Here is a 21,015-nt window from a genome sequence, read left to right as displayed (position 1 = left end):
CATTTTGTTCATTTGCAAGCTCAAGAAATAATATTTATTAGACCATTAATCTTTGGTCAGATTGGACCGAAATACTAATCAAGAATGTGTATTTGATTATTATTGATAGTTAAACACATTTATTACAAGGTATTGATTTTACAAATAATTGAGTATAACAAAGCTCAGTTTTAGGATAAAATAATGATATAACCAGTAACTCTTTCTGTATCTCTCCATGTTTATGGGCTTTTTTCAGGATTGAGAGAATAGACTTTTGTAATTCTTTTGAGGAGGTATATTGTATAACTCAGTCCATCCATGCATACAAGTGTTTATTTATTTCAGTATGTACAAGTAAGAAAACCAAGAGAATGTTCATAAAATGTTTAATTTTCTGGCCAAACATTTTTAAGAAAGCTTTCATTAAATTTGTCACAGTCCACAAATTGTTCATACATAGTTTCTTGCCAGCAGTGAATGTTGCAAAGGTAAGACAAAGCAACCACAATGACTGTATGTGTCTTTGTCTGTTTGGCATCAGTTGTTGGTCAGGATTTTTTAAGGGGTAATCTCTTGTGATTACATCACAGGATCATCAATGCAAGACTTTGCATAAAAAGTACATCAGGGAGGAAAGAAGACACATGATGTTGGTGGTCAAGAAGCTTGAAAGTCAATTTTCAGTTGGTTGTATGCAGTTTGAATTTGGCAGTATTAATTAATTATTGCCATTGATGATTTTACTTAAGGCAAAGCAAAAATTTTGACCAAGGGATAGAAGTATCACATCTAGTATGGAGGTCAAGAGGTCAATATTACAGTAGTCAGTTTCTTTAAATTTTAGGGGAGTAACAATTTATATTGTATGTCTCAATAGCCATAGACTTCTAACCAGATTCACCCATACACATGGCATATCCTAGGTCATGATAGATCTAGGATTCAAAGACCAAAGTTGCTGGGTGGCTTTTTAGTTTTTCAGATTAAATTTTCTGGAGCAGTACAAAGGGGTTAAATCATCTGTTTCTGTACATGTATTGTTATAACATGTGTCACTTATTAACTGAAGAATGAGTGGTTAAAAGTTCAGAAGTTAAGGTAATTGGGGTGGTGCAGCCATATATTACTAGGGGTGTAGCAACAATATAGATGGTGAGACAATACATTTTTGGACTTTGAAAATTGCTTTATACACAGCCTTGTATCATCAGAATTATATTTGTATGATTGATGAGATATCATCTTTTATCTAAGTAATTATTTAACATATCAGAGACCAATTTTTGTTGATGTGAACATTATTTATTTTTAATCTGAAATAAGAAATCTGAATAAATGTGTGACAAAAGTGCCATTCCATACATCTGAATAAATGTGTTACAAAAGTGCCATTCCATACCATTTTTGTTGTTGAAGAGATGAATAACAGAGCTGAAATCCAGGGCAAAATATTTTCACAGATGTAAGATAAGAATTGTTACACACTGTCTTTAATTTAATTTTCTTTAATAATGTGAAAAGTAATTGACCTTTTTTTTTTTTAGATATGGGGTCTAGATGTCCACCAGTTGATTTCATCATTGCCTGGAGAACATAGTAAGAGTGCCTCATTCTTCCGTGGTGTTGGCACTACGTCAGGTGTTTCCCAGGTAGCTATAGGTCCAGGTCATCACCTTTTCTCATGTGGAGTAGATGGGTCTATGAAATTCAGAGTTTTACCTGAACGAGATTCAGTTGTTCGATACTGGCAACCCTAATTTGAATTTTTGGTGCAATACTCAGTGATTGTAGATGTTCTTTATGAGGTGTTTTTCACTTAAATTATGCCCATTTTAGTATATTTGACCAATCTGAGATATTATATATAATTTTTTTATTTTATGTAACTGTTAATTTTTGTCAAGCCCACGTTAGTTGGAATGTAGGCGGCAAAACATAGCAATCATTTTTCCACCAGCACCAGCATCAACAGTTTTGTTAAGGTGTTGGGTTAAGTTTTTCATCTGCATATATTTCCTAAACTGTTTGATAGCTTCTTGTACTTGGCATAAAAGCTTCTTATACCTGGCATGAATGATTATGAACTTTTCAGTCTGTGACATATTTGCTGACTTCTTTGATCTTTGGATCAAGGGCACAGTCATAGAAAATGTTCCTTAAGTTCTTGATAAAGTTTGTTCATTTGCCAGTATTTCTAAATCCCCAGATACTGATTTTAAATGTTTATGAAACTAAGTCTTTGGTATATTCACATGCCCTTTTAACCATGAGGTCAAGGTCACTCTCATAGAAAATTAGCAGAAAGATTTTTTATTTGTTTACACAGCTGTCTGTCTGTCTTCCTCATCACAATGCAGTAGTTAAGTCCGTAACCACCAACCACATTATGTACCAAACTGTATTACTGGCAGAACTGCATCATATTGAGAGCAGCATAATATACTGACCTGTGGAATTGTGGCAACTTCAAAAATTTATCAAATAATGGTGCTTTGAAAAGGAAATAATGATTTAACACTAGGCTTCATCTTGCCTTCTTTCAACCCATATTGTTTTACTGTAAATACTCACTTATAAGTCTAATCCAACTGCAAACTTCACAGACCAGATCTGTCATCACATAGTGCACCAACAGATCTGAGTCTGTACAGTTTTTGGGAGTAATCCGTAGAACAATCATATACCCTGGTCTGCAGTTGCATTATGCTCTGACAGAAAATTAGCATCTCTGTTGTTTGCAATTTAACTTGACTCATAAGTGAGTATATACGGTATGATGGGATTAACTTGGTCATGGCCCCAGAAGTGTGTTACAAGAAAGCATATTGTAATGAGGAATAGCTATATTTCCAAAACACATTCTTGATTTCATTCATGCTTGGGGACAAATTATAAAGTGAAGACAGTTCACACTGTACCTGTTACCTGCAACTTTAACCTTGGCATTAAAAGTCATGGTTGAAACAAAATGTACATTAGGTTTTGGTTAAAGCATTTTGTTTATATTTCCTGAACCCCTTGTTGCTTTTTTCCATAAATTCCATTTCCCTTTATGAGACTAAGACAATTTTTTGCATTAAACTCAACATTTTGAATTTCCGGTCAGTGTTGCTTATTTTACCAAATGCTTGAATCATGGGCTTGACATTGCCACCTGGTTTGTTTTAGCTGTGAAACAGTCCTTCAAGACTTGAAATAAACATACTGTACAATCAGGACATTTTGTCTGAAAAGCAACTTTTCTTCAAGCTTCATTGAAACCCATGATTTAAAACCCATGCAGAGTTTTATTACATTATATTGAGAAAATGGAAAAATTTACATATTTTAAAAAAATAATGTTGTGTTAACAATATTTTACCAGACAAAATTTCTAATCATACAGTTTTTTTGTTGTTGTTTTTTGGTTGATTCATGTATTCCATATACATGAATACAGAACCAGACACTTTGTGTTATAGATATGAAGTAAAATTAGTAGTTTTTTGTGCCAGTAAATGCCTTGGGGACACAAGAAGTGGACAGAACTGTTAATAGATACCCATGTACAGTCTGTAATGACTCTTTATTTGGTTCATTCTTTAATTTCTGTGTTAAGAAAATGTCATAAAGTAATATACACTGTAAATAATATGTTCTGCTATTAATATTTTTAGTGTAGAGTATGTATATATTTATTGTGTAATTAAGCAGAAATGGTAAAAGGTTGGAAAATTTAAATATTTATGATACAATCTTTATTGATTAGTTATTCTTCAATATTTTGGTGTCATAATGAAGTAATTTTTCACTGATCATTTGAAGTTGTCAAATTTGTTTACAGTTCATGTGTGTGTGTGTATATATATATATATATATATATATATATATATATATATATATATATATATATATATATATATAATATCTTAGTGATGTTATCCTTTATTGTTTCTTAATTATTTCACAAACTATATATGACTCAATCACTTTATCGCTCCAATATTCTAAGAATGGTTAGCTTCTTTTGCAAAGGGAACCTATATATCTTCCATTAATGTACAACTCTGTTATGTTTCAGAGGTTTCAAAAATGCACACAGTTTGCTTGTCATGTATTTAAGGTTTATCATTGTTTAGCGTATTGATGTCAGTGCCAAGTAACACAAACTGTTGCCTGATGCATGTGGTCCAAATTCATTTTTATGTGAATATTTTTTGTGCTGGGCATATATTATGCACATATTTACATATTTCCTCAAAGGTATATCAGACTTAGAACTGTATGTTCATTTTACTGCATTAAAAAACATGGGCTAGTTGCATGTACATTTATTAGATTCTCTGTGACTTTTAGCTTACCTCTACAAAGTTGAGAGTATTGTACTACCACCAGTGTCATCAGGATATACACGGGTGCAGTCACATTACATATTGACCATATTCTTCTTAAGTCTTTATTAAATAGGTTGGAGTGCATTCCATGATGCTTACCTCCTGGGAAGGCTTTGTACATATACATTATTAATAAATTCTTTGCAAGTTTTAGTGTTTAGCATATGGCCAGTTTTTGTTTTTGCATCCTGTTATGTGTACTGTTTATACCTAGAATAATGAAACTTTATGATGAGATGCATCTTCACGAGTACTACATTCTCTTAAGAGAAGTAGGTTACATGATCTCTTTTCACTGACATTGCTTAAATGTTGTGCTATAAGTTTATTTCTCAAGCACTGTTGATGATGTTGTCATGAAAATAGATTATTGTATAAATCTCTTTTAGTAGCTTACCAGTGCAACAAAGGTCACTGTGCCCTATATTTCACAATTTAGTCTATTAGATTAAGCTAGTGCATCTACCTCATGATTACAGGACTTTTTGCACTCTGTATGTCCACTGTTCTTCGTTGACTTGTGAAACTTCGAGAGATGCATCTTGACGAGTTCTAAATCCTCATCACAAATGAAGTCACTGATTTTTATTGTCTGCTTCACCTACTTTGGATACATTTTGTGTGTTTATGTTTCAAGTACTGTACATGCTAGAATCATTAAACTTCATGCAGTTTACACATTTTTATTAGTACTATACCTGCATAAGAAAAGGTCACTATGACCAACATTTCACATTTTATCAGCTTATGTTTTTGCATTCAGCTCATGACCACATAGAATTTATACATGCTGTGTACATCTATCTATATTCATGGAACTTGGTGAGTGAATGCATCTCATTGCATCTTATTGCAAATGTAGGTCATTTTGGGCAATATCTTATACTTCACAAACTTTGGTTATGTTTTTGTTTGATGTTTATTTCTCAGGCACTTTTCATGCTAGAATCATGAAATTGATGGTATTATGCATTTTTTTGTACCAAACCCCAAAAGCAAAAGAAGGTTGCTGCGAGCTATATTTTCTCTGTTACGGTTAAGTTTTTGCATTTTGTTTATGACCACCAGCATTTTTGGCATACTATATATACCTACAACCATGACACTTGGAGAGAATTGTTGTTGTTGTAGGTGTTTAATGCCATTTTTCAGCAAAAGATATGCTATACATGGCAGCCAGTATAACTGGTGGAGGAAGAACCCTGGAAATCCCCAGGAAGAACTACTGACCCACGAGAAGCTACTGGCAAGCTTTCTCATGTTCCCATGTTAGCCAAGCCTGAGACTTGAACCCACGCAGACAGGTGATTTGGTGAGAGTATAGATCTTGATGTGTAATAAGTACTAAACCCTTATTGCAGAAAAGGTCATTGTGACATATTTCATGTGTAAACCCTTATTGCAGAAGAGTTCATTGTGACATATTTAATGTATAAACCCTTATTGCAAAAGAGGTCTCTGTGACATATTTCATGCATCTTTGACTTTGTTGAAATGACATTTAAAGCTGAATTCAAGGGTGCTGTTCATGTTAGAAATGTTAAACCTGACAATTGAATGCATCTCTGTTAGTACCACACCTTTACAAGCAAATAAGGTCATTATGACCTTCATTTTATACTTTACTAATGTTGATTAAGTATTTTTGTTTAGCTCATAGATCTTAAAATGTTTTATACATACTAGCTTACAAAGAAGGCCATATTGGACCAGTGTAATTGAAAGTAAGAATAAATATCTCTATACATTGTATATTAAGATAGATCACTCATAACAGTTTAACTGTGCGTTGTATTATATGAGTGGACTGCATGCATTTCAGCCGTAGTTTCATGCAAGATATCAGCTGTAGTGGCTAATCAAGGTAAATACTGATGCATGAACTGTGGTTGTAATAGTGTTGTATTTGCAGTCACTCCAAGGATGCTCAAAGCCTGTGACTGTCACCCAGTAAAATCTGACTGTCTGAGAAGGTCATTGATAATATCTGAAGCAGATTTTAAGAACAGTAATTTGATGGGGAAAATAACAAGAAAAAACCCACCTTTTTTTATCAGCTCAGTGTAGTGCTTCTATTTTGATCTAAGGGCTGTGCCATTTAAATTATACTTGGTACCCAGGGAAGGCAGATTTTAAAAAATATATGCCAGGGTACTTAAAATTTCATAGAGTTCATATTAAAATAGTAAGAAAATTCTAAATTGCATCTATGGGTGAGTACCCCACATTAAAAGTGCCTTCCTTGGGTTCCAGTATGTTTTACTGGAACAGCCCTAATAGAAAATAATACAAGTTTTAATGTTTTATGTCTTTTATGCCCTTTCCAAAGGGTCAACATTTCCGTGGTCAGGATCACTTTCATGTGAATTTATTTTCTGTATGATAAAAGGTGGTTTACAATGGCTGCTGGAAACTGATAAAAGCTTTGTTGATTAGAGTCTGGTTATTTGTGTGGGCTAGCTGGGCATATGAATGAATTATCATCCCTGTGACTCTTCTTATGCTTACTAGGCACATACTAAAGGAAACAGATTACAAGCATTTTCTCTTTGCCTTAATCAATTGTTGAAATGTATGAAAAGGAGATTTCTATCGATGAATCCAAAACTACTTTCATACTGCAATAAGTTAATGAGTGTTTGCTTATGGTGTACTTTTATTACTTGAACAGTTTCATTTTGGAGTTTATTTATAAATATTAATAATTCTGTAATCAAGATTTGCAAGTTAAATATTGTGTTGTTTAATCTATTTCATTTTAAAGTTTTTTTTTCTTAAAATTAAAATTTCTGCCATAACTGATGTGCAAATTCTAGAATAATTTAATTCTTTAGAAATGTTGCTGTATATATTCTTAAAAAAGAAACATATCAAAATTTTTTGGTGTACAGGTGCTTGAATACAAGTTTGCTTCAACTTTTTTTTAAATTAATGTTAACTATTATAGAAAACTCGGCACTGTAATAAATGGAGAGTTTTCAAAAGCAGTTTTGAGTTATTACAGACATGAAGGATAAGTGATGTTTACTATCAGAAAAAGTAATTATTTATTATTCTTCACTGAAACTTGTCCAGGTTGGAATTGTTATCTTAGGATATTTTATGTACTGGCAAATATCCCTTATCCAAACATTTTGAAGAGACTGGTATTGTTTTGTTTATAGGTCAGTTTGATTTCTGAAAATAGTCTAGTTTAGTGTATCAGTATACTTTAATTATCTTCAATTTGCTGCTACACCATCCCATGATTTCTCAATAAGAAACTTATTTGCAGCTTTTAAACTTTTTAATCAGCATGTTTGAGTGAACTTTTGTATTATTTTGTAAAATAAAATATTTGATATGGCTGTTAAATTATATGCACAAGTTTCCTTTGTGAGTATTTAAGAAATAAATGGCTGCAAAAAAAGTAGATACACGGTAAATCAAGCCTTCAAAACAGCAAATACATTAATTGGTCACAAATAGTTTTGCCAGTTGTTAAAAAAAAGAAGATATTTTACTATATGGTGCCTGACATATTGAGATTAGACTACATGAAAGAAGACATCTTTATGTCTTTGAGACACTATTAGTGTGTGTATGAGTGATAAACATGAATAATGAACATTTCACTTGAAGAAACTGGTACCTCTTGCACCAGTGGCATGCTGTCTACTTTTTATCACCAAGAATAGTTTGTATTTCAAATAATATACAGTTTTCTATAATTAGCTCTATTTGGCTTTGAGGCCTTGTAAAGGGAGTCAAGTTAACAAAGGGGCATAACTCATTTGAGCCCAAAAAATAAATGATTGGATTCAGTGATTACCTACCTTAATTCATTTTGCCAGCGTCAGTGTAGTACATCAGACATAAGTACTTCAGTGGTTGTAGGTTTAATGTCATTTTTCAGCACATACTAAATGGCAGTCAGTATATTTGGTGGAGGAAGAACCTGGGAAACCCAGGTAAGAAGCACCGACCGATTGAAATATACTGGCAAGCTTTCTCACGTACCCATGTTGACCAAGGTGAGACTTGAGCCCACATGGACAGAGGTGAGATGTTATAAAAAGTAATTGCCCCTTTAATTTTGTCAGAATGAATTTTTAATCAGTTTAGTTTCATTAAAAATCAGCTAAAAAAAATCAAATGTCCATTTGTGGTTGTAACCTGGTTAGTGCACCAGGCCGTAAACCCAAGTGAACAAATTAACAATTTAAGCTAAACTTCAAGAGACCATTCTGGCATACAGACCTTCAGGATTGTACCAATGATAAGAATCTGACATCAAATATGACCGCTTTTTGAAATATTGAAAAACCTTGACATAACTTTTCAAAACTGCACAACAAGATTTGACCAAATTTGACAAAATTTTTTGGTGCAAATGCTGCCAGTCTGCCATCAATTTTGGTTACCATTACTAGCAATAGAAAAACATTTCAATGACATCTTTTCAAAAACTGCTGACAGAATTTGACCAGATTTTACAGAAAGCATTCTGGCATGAAGGTTTTTCAAAGTTTGTACCAGTGACACTACTCAGCCATCAAATATGAACACTGTTGACTTAAAATAGAAAAATATAAATAACTTATTCTCTAAAACTGCTCAGCAGAATTTGACCAAATTTGACAGCATCTTGACAAGAAGAGGTTCAGATTTGTGTCCTTGATGCCACTCTACCATCAAATATGGCTGTTGCTAAAAATGGAAAAACTTGAACAACTTCTCAAAAACAAATTGACAGAATTTGACCAGTTTGAGATTATTTTCTGGCAATGAAGGTCTTTCCGATCTGTAAAATGATGCTAATCTGCCATCAAGTATGGATACAATTACTCAATATTGAAAACAATTAAATATGCATCCATAAGTTTTGAGCAGAATTTAATTTGACCAAATAGATCAGTATGGCAAAAAGGGATTTGAAGTTTGTAGAAATAAAGCCAATCAACAATCCAATATGACCACATTACCTATAAGATGAATATTTAAATACTTATATCTAAAAAAAACTACTCAACAAAACTTGACCAACTCTGAAAGAATCTGGCCATAAAGGACTTTCAGCATTGCACAGATAATTCAGATATGGTATCTTTTATAGATGATAATAAAAACAAGGAGAAACATTGAAACACCTGTTTACTAATCTGTGCAGTCAGTAGCATTGTAAGAACTTTCTACACTTACAATCCTATTGAATCAGGTTTCTTGGCCAGCTTCTCATGCCTTTAGCTGTTAGCCATTTGTCAGCTAGGTGAGTGATCTCAGGCCTACTTGTGTCTCCTGTTTTAGACAGTAATATGGACAAAGGATATAGACAGCTGCTCTTGGCATGCAAGTTAAAAACAAAGAAATCTCAAACTGTCACTAATTTCAGTTAACTTTGGTGTGTGTTGGTTATTTGCATTGAATTTATATTGCCTGTTTTTCATTGAATGTTTTATGAGGTTATTTGTCATTATTCAACACCTAATGTTTTGTAAATGTTTACCACTTCTTTGTCTGTTACCCTTAGTGTCATGGCTACAGTTTTCACAAATATATATTCAAGTTATAACTCTGTAGACTGAATCATATAGAGGTCATATTATGGAAAGGGCTGAAATTTAGCATAATTTCAGCAGCTGCTAGTTAAGAATTTAGATTACTGCATATTTTACTGTTTTCTTTTTCATTAGTATTAGTTTTAAGCAGACTGCTATATGCTTCTGCTGTCACTGGTATCTGTGTTTATGTTTGTGAACAAAATATCTTCCAAACCATTTAATGGAATTCAGTGAAAGTTAGTAAGATTGTTAAAGGTGTTATAAGGAAATATTGATTAGCTTCTGTCACTTGTTCATGAATAACTGATGGAGTGAAATGCTGTGATGAATGTTATTATGTATACATATGTTATTAGTTTTTTGTCATGCAGCATGCTTCAGTTTTTATCGTTTTTCAATTGATACTTGTACCAAATACTCTCTATCTCTAGAAGTTGGAGTTGCCTCCTCTTAGAAACTCAATAAACTTTCCACTGTTGTGTACTCAGTACAGCACATATTAGATGGTTGGGCGTTGTGTTTACAGACACATCTTTAATTTTGGTGAGTAGTTTACTGCTTGAAATTTCATCATGATGAAAAGAACCATAACTTTGTCATTCTAACAGGGTTCATTTTCAGTATAGACCTCTGAAAACTGAAGGAATTTTTTTTGCACACATAAAATTGTTTTTTCATGCAGAAATGTACAAATATTTTCTTAATTTTTGCGGTACATGTAAACAAAATAGCCATTGGGTACCAATTATTTTCTCTGATGGCAACACCATTTTTTAATTGATGTATTTTGACCTCTGCCTTTTCCTTTGTTCTTTGTAAACAAGAGAGATTTATTGCAGTAACCAGCAAAATGAAAATAATTACATAAAACAATTTTGGCTACAATTTGAAATGCTTAAGTGGAAACAAGTACAAGCTTATAAATATGACATCATGTTTAGGGAGTTCTTATCAAAGTGTTCCTAATAATAATCTTATATGTTCACAACTGTCTCTTTCGTTTCTTTCTCAGAGTAAAAGCAGACAGTATTTCTTTGTTATGACATTTTTGGGTTGTGCTTCCCATGGATGGATCTAAAGTTAATTTTCAATAAAACATGTCATACTTTTGCTCAAATATGTCCATGATTTTATATTTCTTTTAAAGTTGAAGGTTCTTAAATGTGATATGCTTCAAGAAATTATATTCATGTACATATGTATGTTAATATATTTTCCTGAAGTACTGAATTAGGGCTGTTCCAGAAAAACATTTGGGACCTAGAGAAGGCACTTGCATTGTGGAGTAGTTATTGGTAGGTGCAAGTTAGAACTGTGTATCATTTTGATATGAATTCTTGGAGAAATTGGAGAACCTTGTGGAGTGGTTATCATAGATGCATTTTAGAACTTTCTACCATTTTGATATGAATTCTTGGAGTAATGAGAGGATCCTGACATACACTTTTGAAAAACTGCCTTTGCTATGTACAATGTATGTTTAAACAGAACATTATTTTGCTTCTCTTTTTGCATTGGAATTGTTAATATCATCAGGCACCAGTCTAGTTTTTCAGGTATGTCCAAAATGCATAGGATTTTTAGTCCTTAATTTTTACCAAATTTTACTAGTTAATCAGCAAATAGAAAGACAGCTTAGATTCAGTGACAGTAGAACATGTCAATAATGGGCACTCAAGGGAATACAGAATGGTGTCCATTGCACATATGTTCTTTTGATATACATTATATACTTTAAGTCAGCAAGCTGCAGACTACATACCTTATTTACAATATATGTTGGGACACCATACATTAATTTTGAAAATAATTTTCATTGTATAATTAAAAAATGAAATCATTCTGATCTTAATGTCCAATAATGCACTCTAACTTAAATCTTATTAAAACCAATAAAACAAAAAACAAACAGCATTTTTCACTTTCTTTTCTAACATCAAACTATTGAGGAACAAAATTTGATCAATCTTGGTGCAATAGTGGAAACCCTAAGTGTTTGAAGTCATACAAGATAGTTTAAATATTTATATGTTTCTTTGATACAATTCTGATCATGAAATGCATATAGACCTTGGTATGAACTGCATTTATGTTTTATTACAGTAGTAATTACACAGTACTAGTATCTACATTTATTTGGATTTTAATAATTTAAAATATTTAATTAAATATTACTTACTGCAGAGTAGAGCATCCATCAATGTTGTTTACCTTGGGTGTTTACTAGTAAGTATATTGCTTCCATTTTTTTGCAAGTCCGAACAACTCATATATTTGTATTATATTTTGTGTTGTGCTGTACACTGTGTTTGATGCAATAAAAGTTCTGATTTGATTTTTATTTTCCTTATTCATAAGTGAGGTCTAATTCCCAACTCACATTTCTTTACTTATCTGCCAGTGCAAAGCCCTTAGCTTGTAAAAACAGTACTTGCTTTATGTGACCAACCCTTTGATTGAGCTGCAAATGTTACTTGGTCAGTGCCAAATAGTCATATATTCAGTTAACAGTTTATTTGAACTTCCTGTGATCATGTTGCACAGATGAAACTTATTGATTTGCATACAATGTATACCCAAAGTGTCGCTTATAGAGTACCGGCTGTTTGATTGTTTCAATTTATTTTCAAATTTCCTTTGAATACTGGTAAACACAAAACCAAAGTCAGCTTCTCCAGGTCAACCTACACAGTATATTAAAAAAAACTCTCATCCTTAAAAAAATCCCAAGTTGGCTTTTCAGGTTTGTTTGCTTTGTAAATGAAAAAACCTTTGGTTTTTTCCATTCCAAGTTGAAACATTGGGTTTATTTCTCTCTACCAGGTGTGTTTATTCACCACCCAAGCTTCTGTTGTTTGCCACCTTGTTATTATTGATACAAACAATAATGATGTCTGCAGGGTACAGTATTATACATATTAATTGTCTTTAACAGTACTTTTTTAACCTGTGCTAGCAAAAATATTGTCATATTATTAACCTGGATATAATACAGTCTTGGTTATTGTGCACCATACACCATTTCATGCATGAATTGCTAGTGTCTTAAAGTAATCTGTCATTATTTCTCTTCCTTGCCCTTTTTTTAAATAAAAAATTGGATCTAATTTCATTTTGATAGCATGTTGAAACCCATGAGGACAACCAAACATGATTTATTGATACATCTTCACATCAGTGATCAATATATCAATGTTTCGTACTCAACATGAGTGATACACACTATAGATCTATACACTAGATCACATGACCATGCAGTGTTTGAATGTTGGATATGTTTCTTTTGCACATAAATTGCTTAATGAGGAACAAAACAATAAAAATGAGAATAATACAAGGTTTCTTTCATTGTAATATTAAATGAGCATTCTATTTGCATACTTTATTATGGGGGCAAGGGTGGCAAATTCAACACAATTTTGTTTCATGTCTGTAAGTTTTGGGACATATGATTTAGGTAACAAAATTTTAACCATAAGTTATGGAACAGGAAAAAAAATCATTTTTTTTATCTTGTGCCAAGATATACAGTAAATCTGGTAGAACATGGAAGTTCAGAGAATATTTTGTTTGCAGTTGGACTTAATTTAGAAGTCAGTATATACATGTACTGTAGTCTGATTGTTATTGACACTGTTTGTCCACGTTTGTCCCAAATCCACTAAATATTGTAACATTTTGATACCAAAATGGTTGGTCCAAAAAATGTGTGTAGGATCACAAGAAATTTTTGATGTAGTAACTTAACGTTTTTATTTGAACATTTCAGTGATCATAAAGTTTTCATTGTAAGCTGGAATGAGTGCACTTCAGCAGGTGTTTACACACATGCTATTCTTTACTTGTGATTTGGTCATTCAGTGCAGACAGTACCTGTATTGTGTCAAATGCAGAAAGACTCGCAGCAGAAAATTCTAATATCGAAATTGTGTTTCTTCTTTTTTCGTAATCCTTGTTGTGTTCCTTCAGGTTGATTTATTGATACAGATACAAGTATATTTCAGTATACAAGATTATCGTGTAACCCTGTTTTCATAATCATATTTTCAAGTTGTCAATATCTACTTTTGAAATGATCCCTACTTTTGTATCCAGCATTAATGACCAGGGCAAAGAGAAATGTGTCTGTTTAATACAGGTCAGAACATTTGGTTCAAAAGCAAACTGAACCTACATAGACAGATGGTAAAATTTAGTGACCAGTTATGACAATAGCTTCATCTGTGGGATTTATGATGGTTAGTTTAAACAAGTAGATTTTTTTATAAAACTTTGGGGGAAAATGGGTTTTTATTTGAATTCAGTGACTGTTACATGTGAAAGTAAAGTTAATACAGGTTTTTTTCCTTTATTAGCAGTTGTCCCTTACAAGATGTATACACTTAGTTCCAGGTACTGACACACATGGTACTGGTAATTTTTATCTTGTGCAAGTTGGTTATAGGATTTGCCTAAATACAAGATTCTACACCTTACGCTCTTCAATGGAAAGTTGTCTCAAGTGACGGTTGTAAAAGATCAAAAGGTCAATAGCATTTCATGCATATCATATATGGAAGGACATATCTCTCTTGAATACTTTTAAAAATAGAACAAGACCTGTAAATGTGTTGTTATTATTATTATTATTATTATTATTGTTACTGTAATATTAAAGTATCAGATAAAAACCATTATGAAAAATGTTGTTTGATTATACATACCTGTTTCTGTGATTACAATTTATTTCCTAACCACACTGGTGTGAAATAAGACATAGCAGTCACTTTTCCACTGTAAGTGGATAAACTGTTAAGATTTTGGTTGAACCATTGATAGATTCTCATCATTCCTTGACATGCTCACTCATCCTGTCTGCCTGTTATTCAAGGTCACAGTTGTGGCAAATTTGCATTTAGGTTTTGGTTGAAGTTTTGCAAATGTGCCTGTATTTCCTAAACTCCATGTTGTAATTTGCTTATATGTGGGATGAATTATTATGAAGCTAAGAGAATTCATTCTGCAGCATGCTCATTGATCCCATGAACCTTGATATCAACATTAAACATTTTACAGCAGTAGGCTCAATATTCAGGCCTTGACCTTGTTCCTTTTTCCATGTAGTCGATTTTTAATCGTCTCCAGCAGCTCAACATTCAAAACGCAATGTTTTGGTGGGGAGTGGTGGCGGGATGTAGTAATTTTACATTGATTTATTTCCCAAAACATTTTAACAAAGTTGGAAAGATTTAAAGGATTATGTACTGTTTTTTAAATGTTCTGGTACAAGGTGCCACACAATTGTGTCGATTTACCATAATAAATTTTTCTGATTAAGGCATTGCAGGTTGTAGAGGAACACTTGATTGTGTCTTGTTTGTTTGTTCATTTTTCATGCACTTATGATGATAAGATTGTATGGAAAAATTATTGGAAACTACTGAATCAATATAAGACTGATACAAATGTGTAGATGCTTTGAAAGGATTTCTAAACCCATTTAGGTTCTGGTGACTTTGACCTACTTTTTAAGGTCATAGGGCAACAATTCGAAGAAAATGACATACAAATGAAAATGTCTCTTTATATTAACCAAACATGACATAAGATATGCAGATGCATTCTGAGTTTCCCAAGACCTTATTATGTTCAGTTGACGTTGGTCTAGTTTTCAATGTGACATGGTGAAATACCACACATTGGGGATCACAGTGGGGTGGGGTACACCTGTATAGTGCTTAAAAAACATTTCCTTCTAGTAATTTTTGTTCAAGTATTTGTTAAACTACTGAAATTTCTGTTTCCTCCCAGTTTCCTGATAGCAACATACCGATTGCATATTTGTGTTAGGTGGATTTATTATATTTTGTAGACTTCAGCTCTTAGTTATTAAAAAGCATAGGAAAAATGTAAATGGTCAAAAAGTTTGTAAAATTGACTGAACTTTAGATGCTTTGTCAAATGGTGACTTTTCTTTACTAATGCGGGTTTTTTTAGATTATAAAATCACTTCAAAAGATGGAGCTTTCTTTTAGTCATTATTAACATAATAATAATAAAGAGGACTTTGTATAGCGCCTAAACTTTAGAAGCTCTAAGTGATTTACAACATTTGACAACACTTAAAAAACATACATAATGCTAAGATTACAAAAATAAAAACAAACACCATGAAATTAGAAAACATGCTAAAAATATTTAAGGTAAGGAAACATTATTAGGTCTTTAAGCCTGTTTTTGCAATCAGAATAGGTGAGTTTTAAGAGCACTCTTGAATGAGGACACTGTGTCTTTGTGTCTAAGTTCCGTGGGCAATTTGTTCCACGTTGCTGGGCCCTGATATGTAAAAGAACATTGTCAGTATGACTTCATTTTCATTGTGGGAATAATGAGAATACGAGTGTCAGAAGAGAAGTGTAACTATCTTGCTGGTGTGTAAACATGGGTGAGGTCGGATAGGTATGTTGGACTGGAACCCGTCAGTGAAACGTAGCACAGAGAACAAATTTTGTGTTTGATTCTGGATTGAATGGATAGCCAGTGTAGGGTACAGAGCAGTGGAGAGGTGTGCTCTGATCGTGGTACTCTAAGTACGATCTGAATAGCCGTGTTTTGAACTTTCTGAAGTTTCTGGAGTAGATATTGAGACGAACCAGACAGAATTGAGTTACAATAGTCCAGTCTTGAAAGTAATAAGGAAAACACAAGTGTTTTATTGGCATCAACTGAAAGATACTTGCGAATGGAGCTGATGCATCGCAGCTCAAGATATGCAGCCTTGCATATGTCGATGACATGTTGGTGCAATTAGACAGCACTGTCGAGAGTAACACCTAGGTTTCGTACTGACTGTGTGAATTTTATGTTAGTGTTGCTGATATTTATTGTTATGTGAATGAGGGAGTCTTTGTGTTGTGATCGGAATGGCTTCAGTTTTATCATCATTCATCTGCAGCTTGTTACATGTTATCCATGATTTCACATCAGAAATGCACTTCTCTACACCTTGGACTATAGCATCAACTTCACTTGGGTGAATATCAGGAAAGATATTGATAGGTTTGAGAAATATCATTTATGCAGTTTCCATATTCTGTTAATGTGTACTTTAAAGTTACACATATTTGTTTGTAAGTAGAATGACTCTTTGTGTCAGTTATGCCATCACATTTAATACAAGTTACCTCCCTTTGTCCATATTGACTTGTTAGTGATCTATCTCTCCTGTTGCCTTAATTTTGTTATCCTTGTATTAACCAGTCAGAAGTCTCTATCTGTTTATGTGACATTGTTTCAGTTGGCATTTGGTTTTATAGGTCTTACAATTTTGACAGTATTTTTTATTTATGCAACATATTTTGACACCACCTAAACTGCTGGTAGATAAAGGCCACAGGTTTCATACCCATCCTAGCCCTTTTGTGTCCTTGTGAAAGGTACTTAGCTTCCATTTACTTGACATGATGTAGCCAATAATGTGTTAAGACTAAGAAAAGAAATGCATCATGGCGTAACAAAATTGATTCTCCTAATTTTTTAAGTTTTATTTCAAAGAATTCATAACAATACTAGGTTTAGAAGTTGTGAAATAAAACTCGGTATATAATCTAAGCAAACTAACCTTTTCCAGACTGGAATCATAAATCTGACCCATATGCACAAGTTATGGATCATCTCTTGTAGAAACGTCAAGCCACAATAATGCCTTCCCTATTTATTTCTTGTGTCTACCTCTCTTGATTCTCCAAATAATAGTTAAATTTCTCCAAATTACTTCAGTTATTTTCTTGGTCAGTTTCAAGTTAAACGTAACTCAGTATTCCATCCCCACCCCTTATTTATTTTGATTTTCTCTACCTGTCACACTTTGCGTTTAGGGCAGTTTGTTATGTCCATTTGGATACAAGATTCTAAAAATTGTCCATTTGTTGAGTTTAACACCCCCAAAGGAAGTCAATGTGACCTATATTTCCCACTTCATTGACTGAGATAACATTTTCCTTTGTATCTGTCTATATCGTCTTTTTTCGTCTTTGGTTCTCTAACTTGTCTCTTCTTTGCCTTACCAATAGAGTGAATAGCAGGTGAATATTTTGTTCGCAAAGACATGAGTTGCAGAAGTGTTCCTTTTCTCCATATATATGTCAGGCTGTTTGTTTGTATTTTCATTCTCACGTCATTTCCTTTCGGCAATAAAACAGGATGAAATCAGAATGCATTTTGTAGAAAAATATCAGCAACTGCTAGATTAACTTAGACTTAGTTTTCTGCAAAGTTCATTTCACTTGTCAAGTATAATAACAGCAAGAACATAAACTATACACTATTGCTTAACGTTTCTGATAAAGAATTTGTGATTTTCTCTCTCTCTCTCTCTCTCGATCGACTGCTCCGGTGGCCTAGTGTTAGAGTGTCCGCCAAGAATGCGGGAGGTCACAGGTTCGAACCTGAGCCAAGTCATACCAAAGACTTATAAAAATGGTACTAACAGCTGCCTCGCTTGGCACTCAGTATTAAGAGGTTAGTGTTAGCACTTATCGGCCTGGTGTCAGGATAATGTGACTGGGTGGGACATCATGCTACATGTCTTCGACGTGATGCCCCAGTGCTAGACATCACTATGAACTGCCACACTGCAGACATCGTAGTGATATGACTGAAACATTGTTAAAGCTACGCTAAAAATCCAAATCACACACACACAAATCAATACATTATATATGAAAGATAATAACACCCTGGCTACGTTACCGCTTACAGCGTTACCCTAAGTGGATTATGTTCGTCTTTAGCTATTTCAAAATTCTGAGTTTGGTTTTCCTAATCCTGCACGAGCATAGTGTTTAAAGTTTACCTCAAGTTCTCTGGATGTGGATTTGCAACTACATCCAGGGTGCTTTCAGAGAAAACTGTTGCTGTTTTATGTTAATAAAACGAGTTTGGTAAGGTAGCTGTCCACTTTACAAATGGCATTGTGAACAAAATGAAAAGCATGTAATCAAAATATCTTACAGCGGGCTATGCCCAACCAATCGAAGTATTGATTATGTGTTGAAAAGCACATACACCAATAACCTTTACTGGAACAGTCTTCAACTGTAGAGGTATGTGAATTATAAAATTGCATTCTCTCTTGCTATCCGTTTTATGTGATATAACTATTTTATATTTATATATATATTTTTATTTCAGAATTTATTCAAAATTTTACAGATAGGTTTATGTCACATACCACCATGCAATCAGAGACTATAGTCTGCTTCATGTTAGCCATTTTTATGACTGAACAGAAGATTAAATTCAGTTTTACGTTCCATGTATTGAAAGAAGAATCATTTTTGTATTCTTTTAATTCAGTGAAATTATTCCTATCGGACACGGATTATTGGTTATTATAATAATAATCTCTGTACAGTAGTTCTGATAAAACGATTTAATCTGTAACGAAGCCAAATCATGTGCGCGAATGCGTAATGGATATTAATGTATTGCACTTAATTGTGTCTCGTGTGCTAACTACATGGTTCGTCATTTTTAGTGTTAGCTGCTTTTGGATGGGCATTCGTAGTAATATGTAGGGTTTCATGTAACTCGTATGCTGTTATCGGAGTTGGCGTTGGCTCGGAGGAGGGTATTGGTTAGCTCACAGTGAGGGACGAAAGTGTGAGGTCAGATAGATCTGCAGAGTGTATGCATGCTACTGAGAGATCCTTCGGCAGACTAGTAGGGGCGGACCATGCACTGTAGCTCACTGACCTTCGATGGGAACCATGGAACCTGAAATACATCGTGATCAAAAGCTTGACGCCACAAGCTACATTGTTCTATTTCTGAATCGTTAGAGTTTAGTGTCAATATACGAGAGAAATCAGCAATTAAATATTGCTATATTAGTGAAATCGATATTTTATATTACTTTAAACCAATACATACATTCTCAGTTAATTTCTAAGTTTGCTCGAGGCTTCTGAGCCCTACCATAATCAAATCTTAAACAACAATTCACATATAGCTGAGAATGTTGCATGGGGTAATAAAATAACCTGACATAATTGTGTCTGTCAATCACTATAGCATCTAAATTTCTGAAGACATTTTATACATCTGGTGAACCTATTTTCTTATACAAAAAGGGTTTTTAAATTCTATCTGATTTTTATTTTGGTGTGACATTGACAAGATAATAAGAAATGGTTTCATCTTCTATAATGGTTCCATTGCAATTACATTTACAGAATTGAAATATATCTTCTCTGAGTCTAAAGTCAATCATACCTTTTCTATCTCCAGATTATGATTAGACAATCTTAAACGTTTCTCTGTGCTATAAAGAATATCAAGTTCAGAATATAATATATTTGAGGAATACCAATATTGATTACACACAACTTTAGCAGAAACATAAAAACAGATTTATAAGGATAGAAAACTATTTTAGGTGCACATGATTATTGTTTTTACAAGGAGACGCAGTGCCTTATCAAGTGTGGTATACACTATACGTAAAGGAAGATAAAGACCAGATGGGGTATCTCATATTCAGCCATATTTGCAGCAAAAAACAGGATAAACAATGAAATTAATGCGTAGAAAGCAACATAGAAAAGGTAAACAAATCTCTTGAAGACTAAACCACTTTACAATCTGAACTGCAACACATTTATATACCAATTTAAATGATGAAGCAATCACAAAACCGCTAAGAGATTAAACGCCTAGATTTTAGTGTTAACACTAAAATTACTGAGTTAAACAATAAAACAACTGTCAATATGTTTTAATGTTGTTTTAATGATGCGTTTGTAAGCTAAATTAATGACGTGCTAAATCTTTTAGATTAATTAGAGTTAAGCATGCAACACATAAAAAGACACATGAATCGATCAGAAGTCAATTTAAACTGTAAATGTAAAGCAAAAAAAAAAAAAAAAAAAAAACACGCAAAATAACGATACCAAACTTTATAGTAAATTAAAATGAAATATAGATTATTGAGCTACACGAGATAGCTGTGAAATATGTGTTATCTACTCTTGAGAAATAAAATAAGCAGATAAGTTTCTGTACTCATTATTGCCAGCACCACACTAATGGATACGTTAAAATCTGTCAAAATAAAAAGAAAAAATGTCTGCATAGAC

The 21,015-nt window shown here is 33.1% G+C and overlaps 1 protein-coding gene across 1 annotated transcript in view; it reads left to right on the top strand.

The window, feature by feature from the left end:
* LOC149801431 (dmX-like protein 2) overlaps positions 1-12,230 on the top strand; it is a 212,399-nt gene extending 200,169 nt beyond the window's left edge. Inside the window, exon 44 of the mRNA XM_089955559.1 lies at positions 1,527-12,230. Within this exon, the coding sequence (XP_089811685.1) occupies positions 1,527-1,739 (213 nt within the window). The 3' untranslated portion in view covers positions 1,740-12,230. The remainder of the gene's footprint in view (positions 1-1,526) is intronic.
* The last annotated feature ends 8,785 nt before the right edge of the window (positions 12,231-21,015 follow it).

Source organism: Sinohyriopsis cumingii, chromosome 4, assembly GCF_028554795.1.
Source record: "Sinohyriopsis cumingii isolate HCF-2022 chromosome 4, ASM2855479v2, whole genome shotgun sequence".
Lineage (NCBI taxonomy): Eukaryota > Metazoa > Mollusca > Bivalvia > Unionida > Unionidae > Sinohyriopsis > Sinohyriopsis cumingii.
The sequence above is the reverse complement of the archived record's forward strand: the minus strand, read 5'-3'. Positions and strand labels throughout refer to the sequence as shown.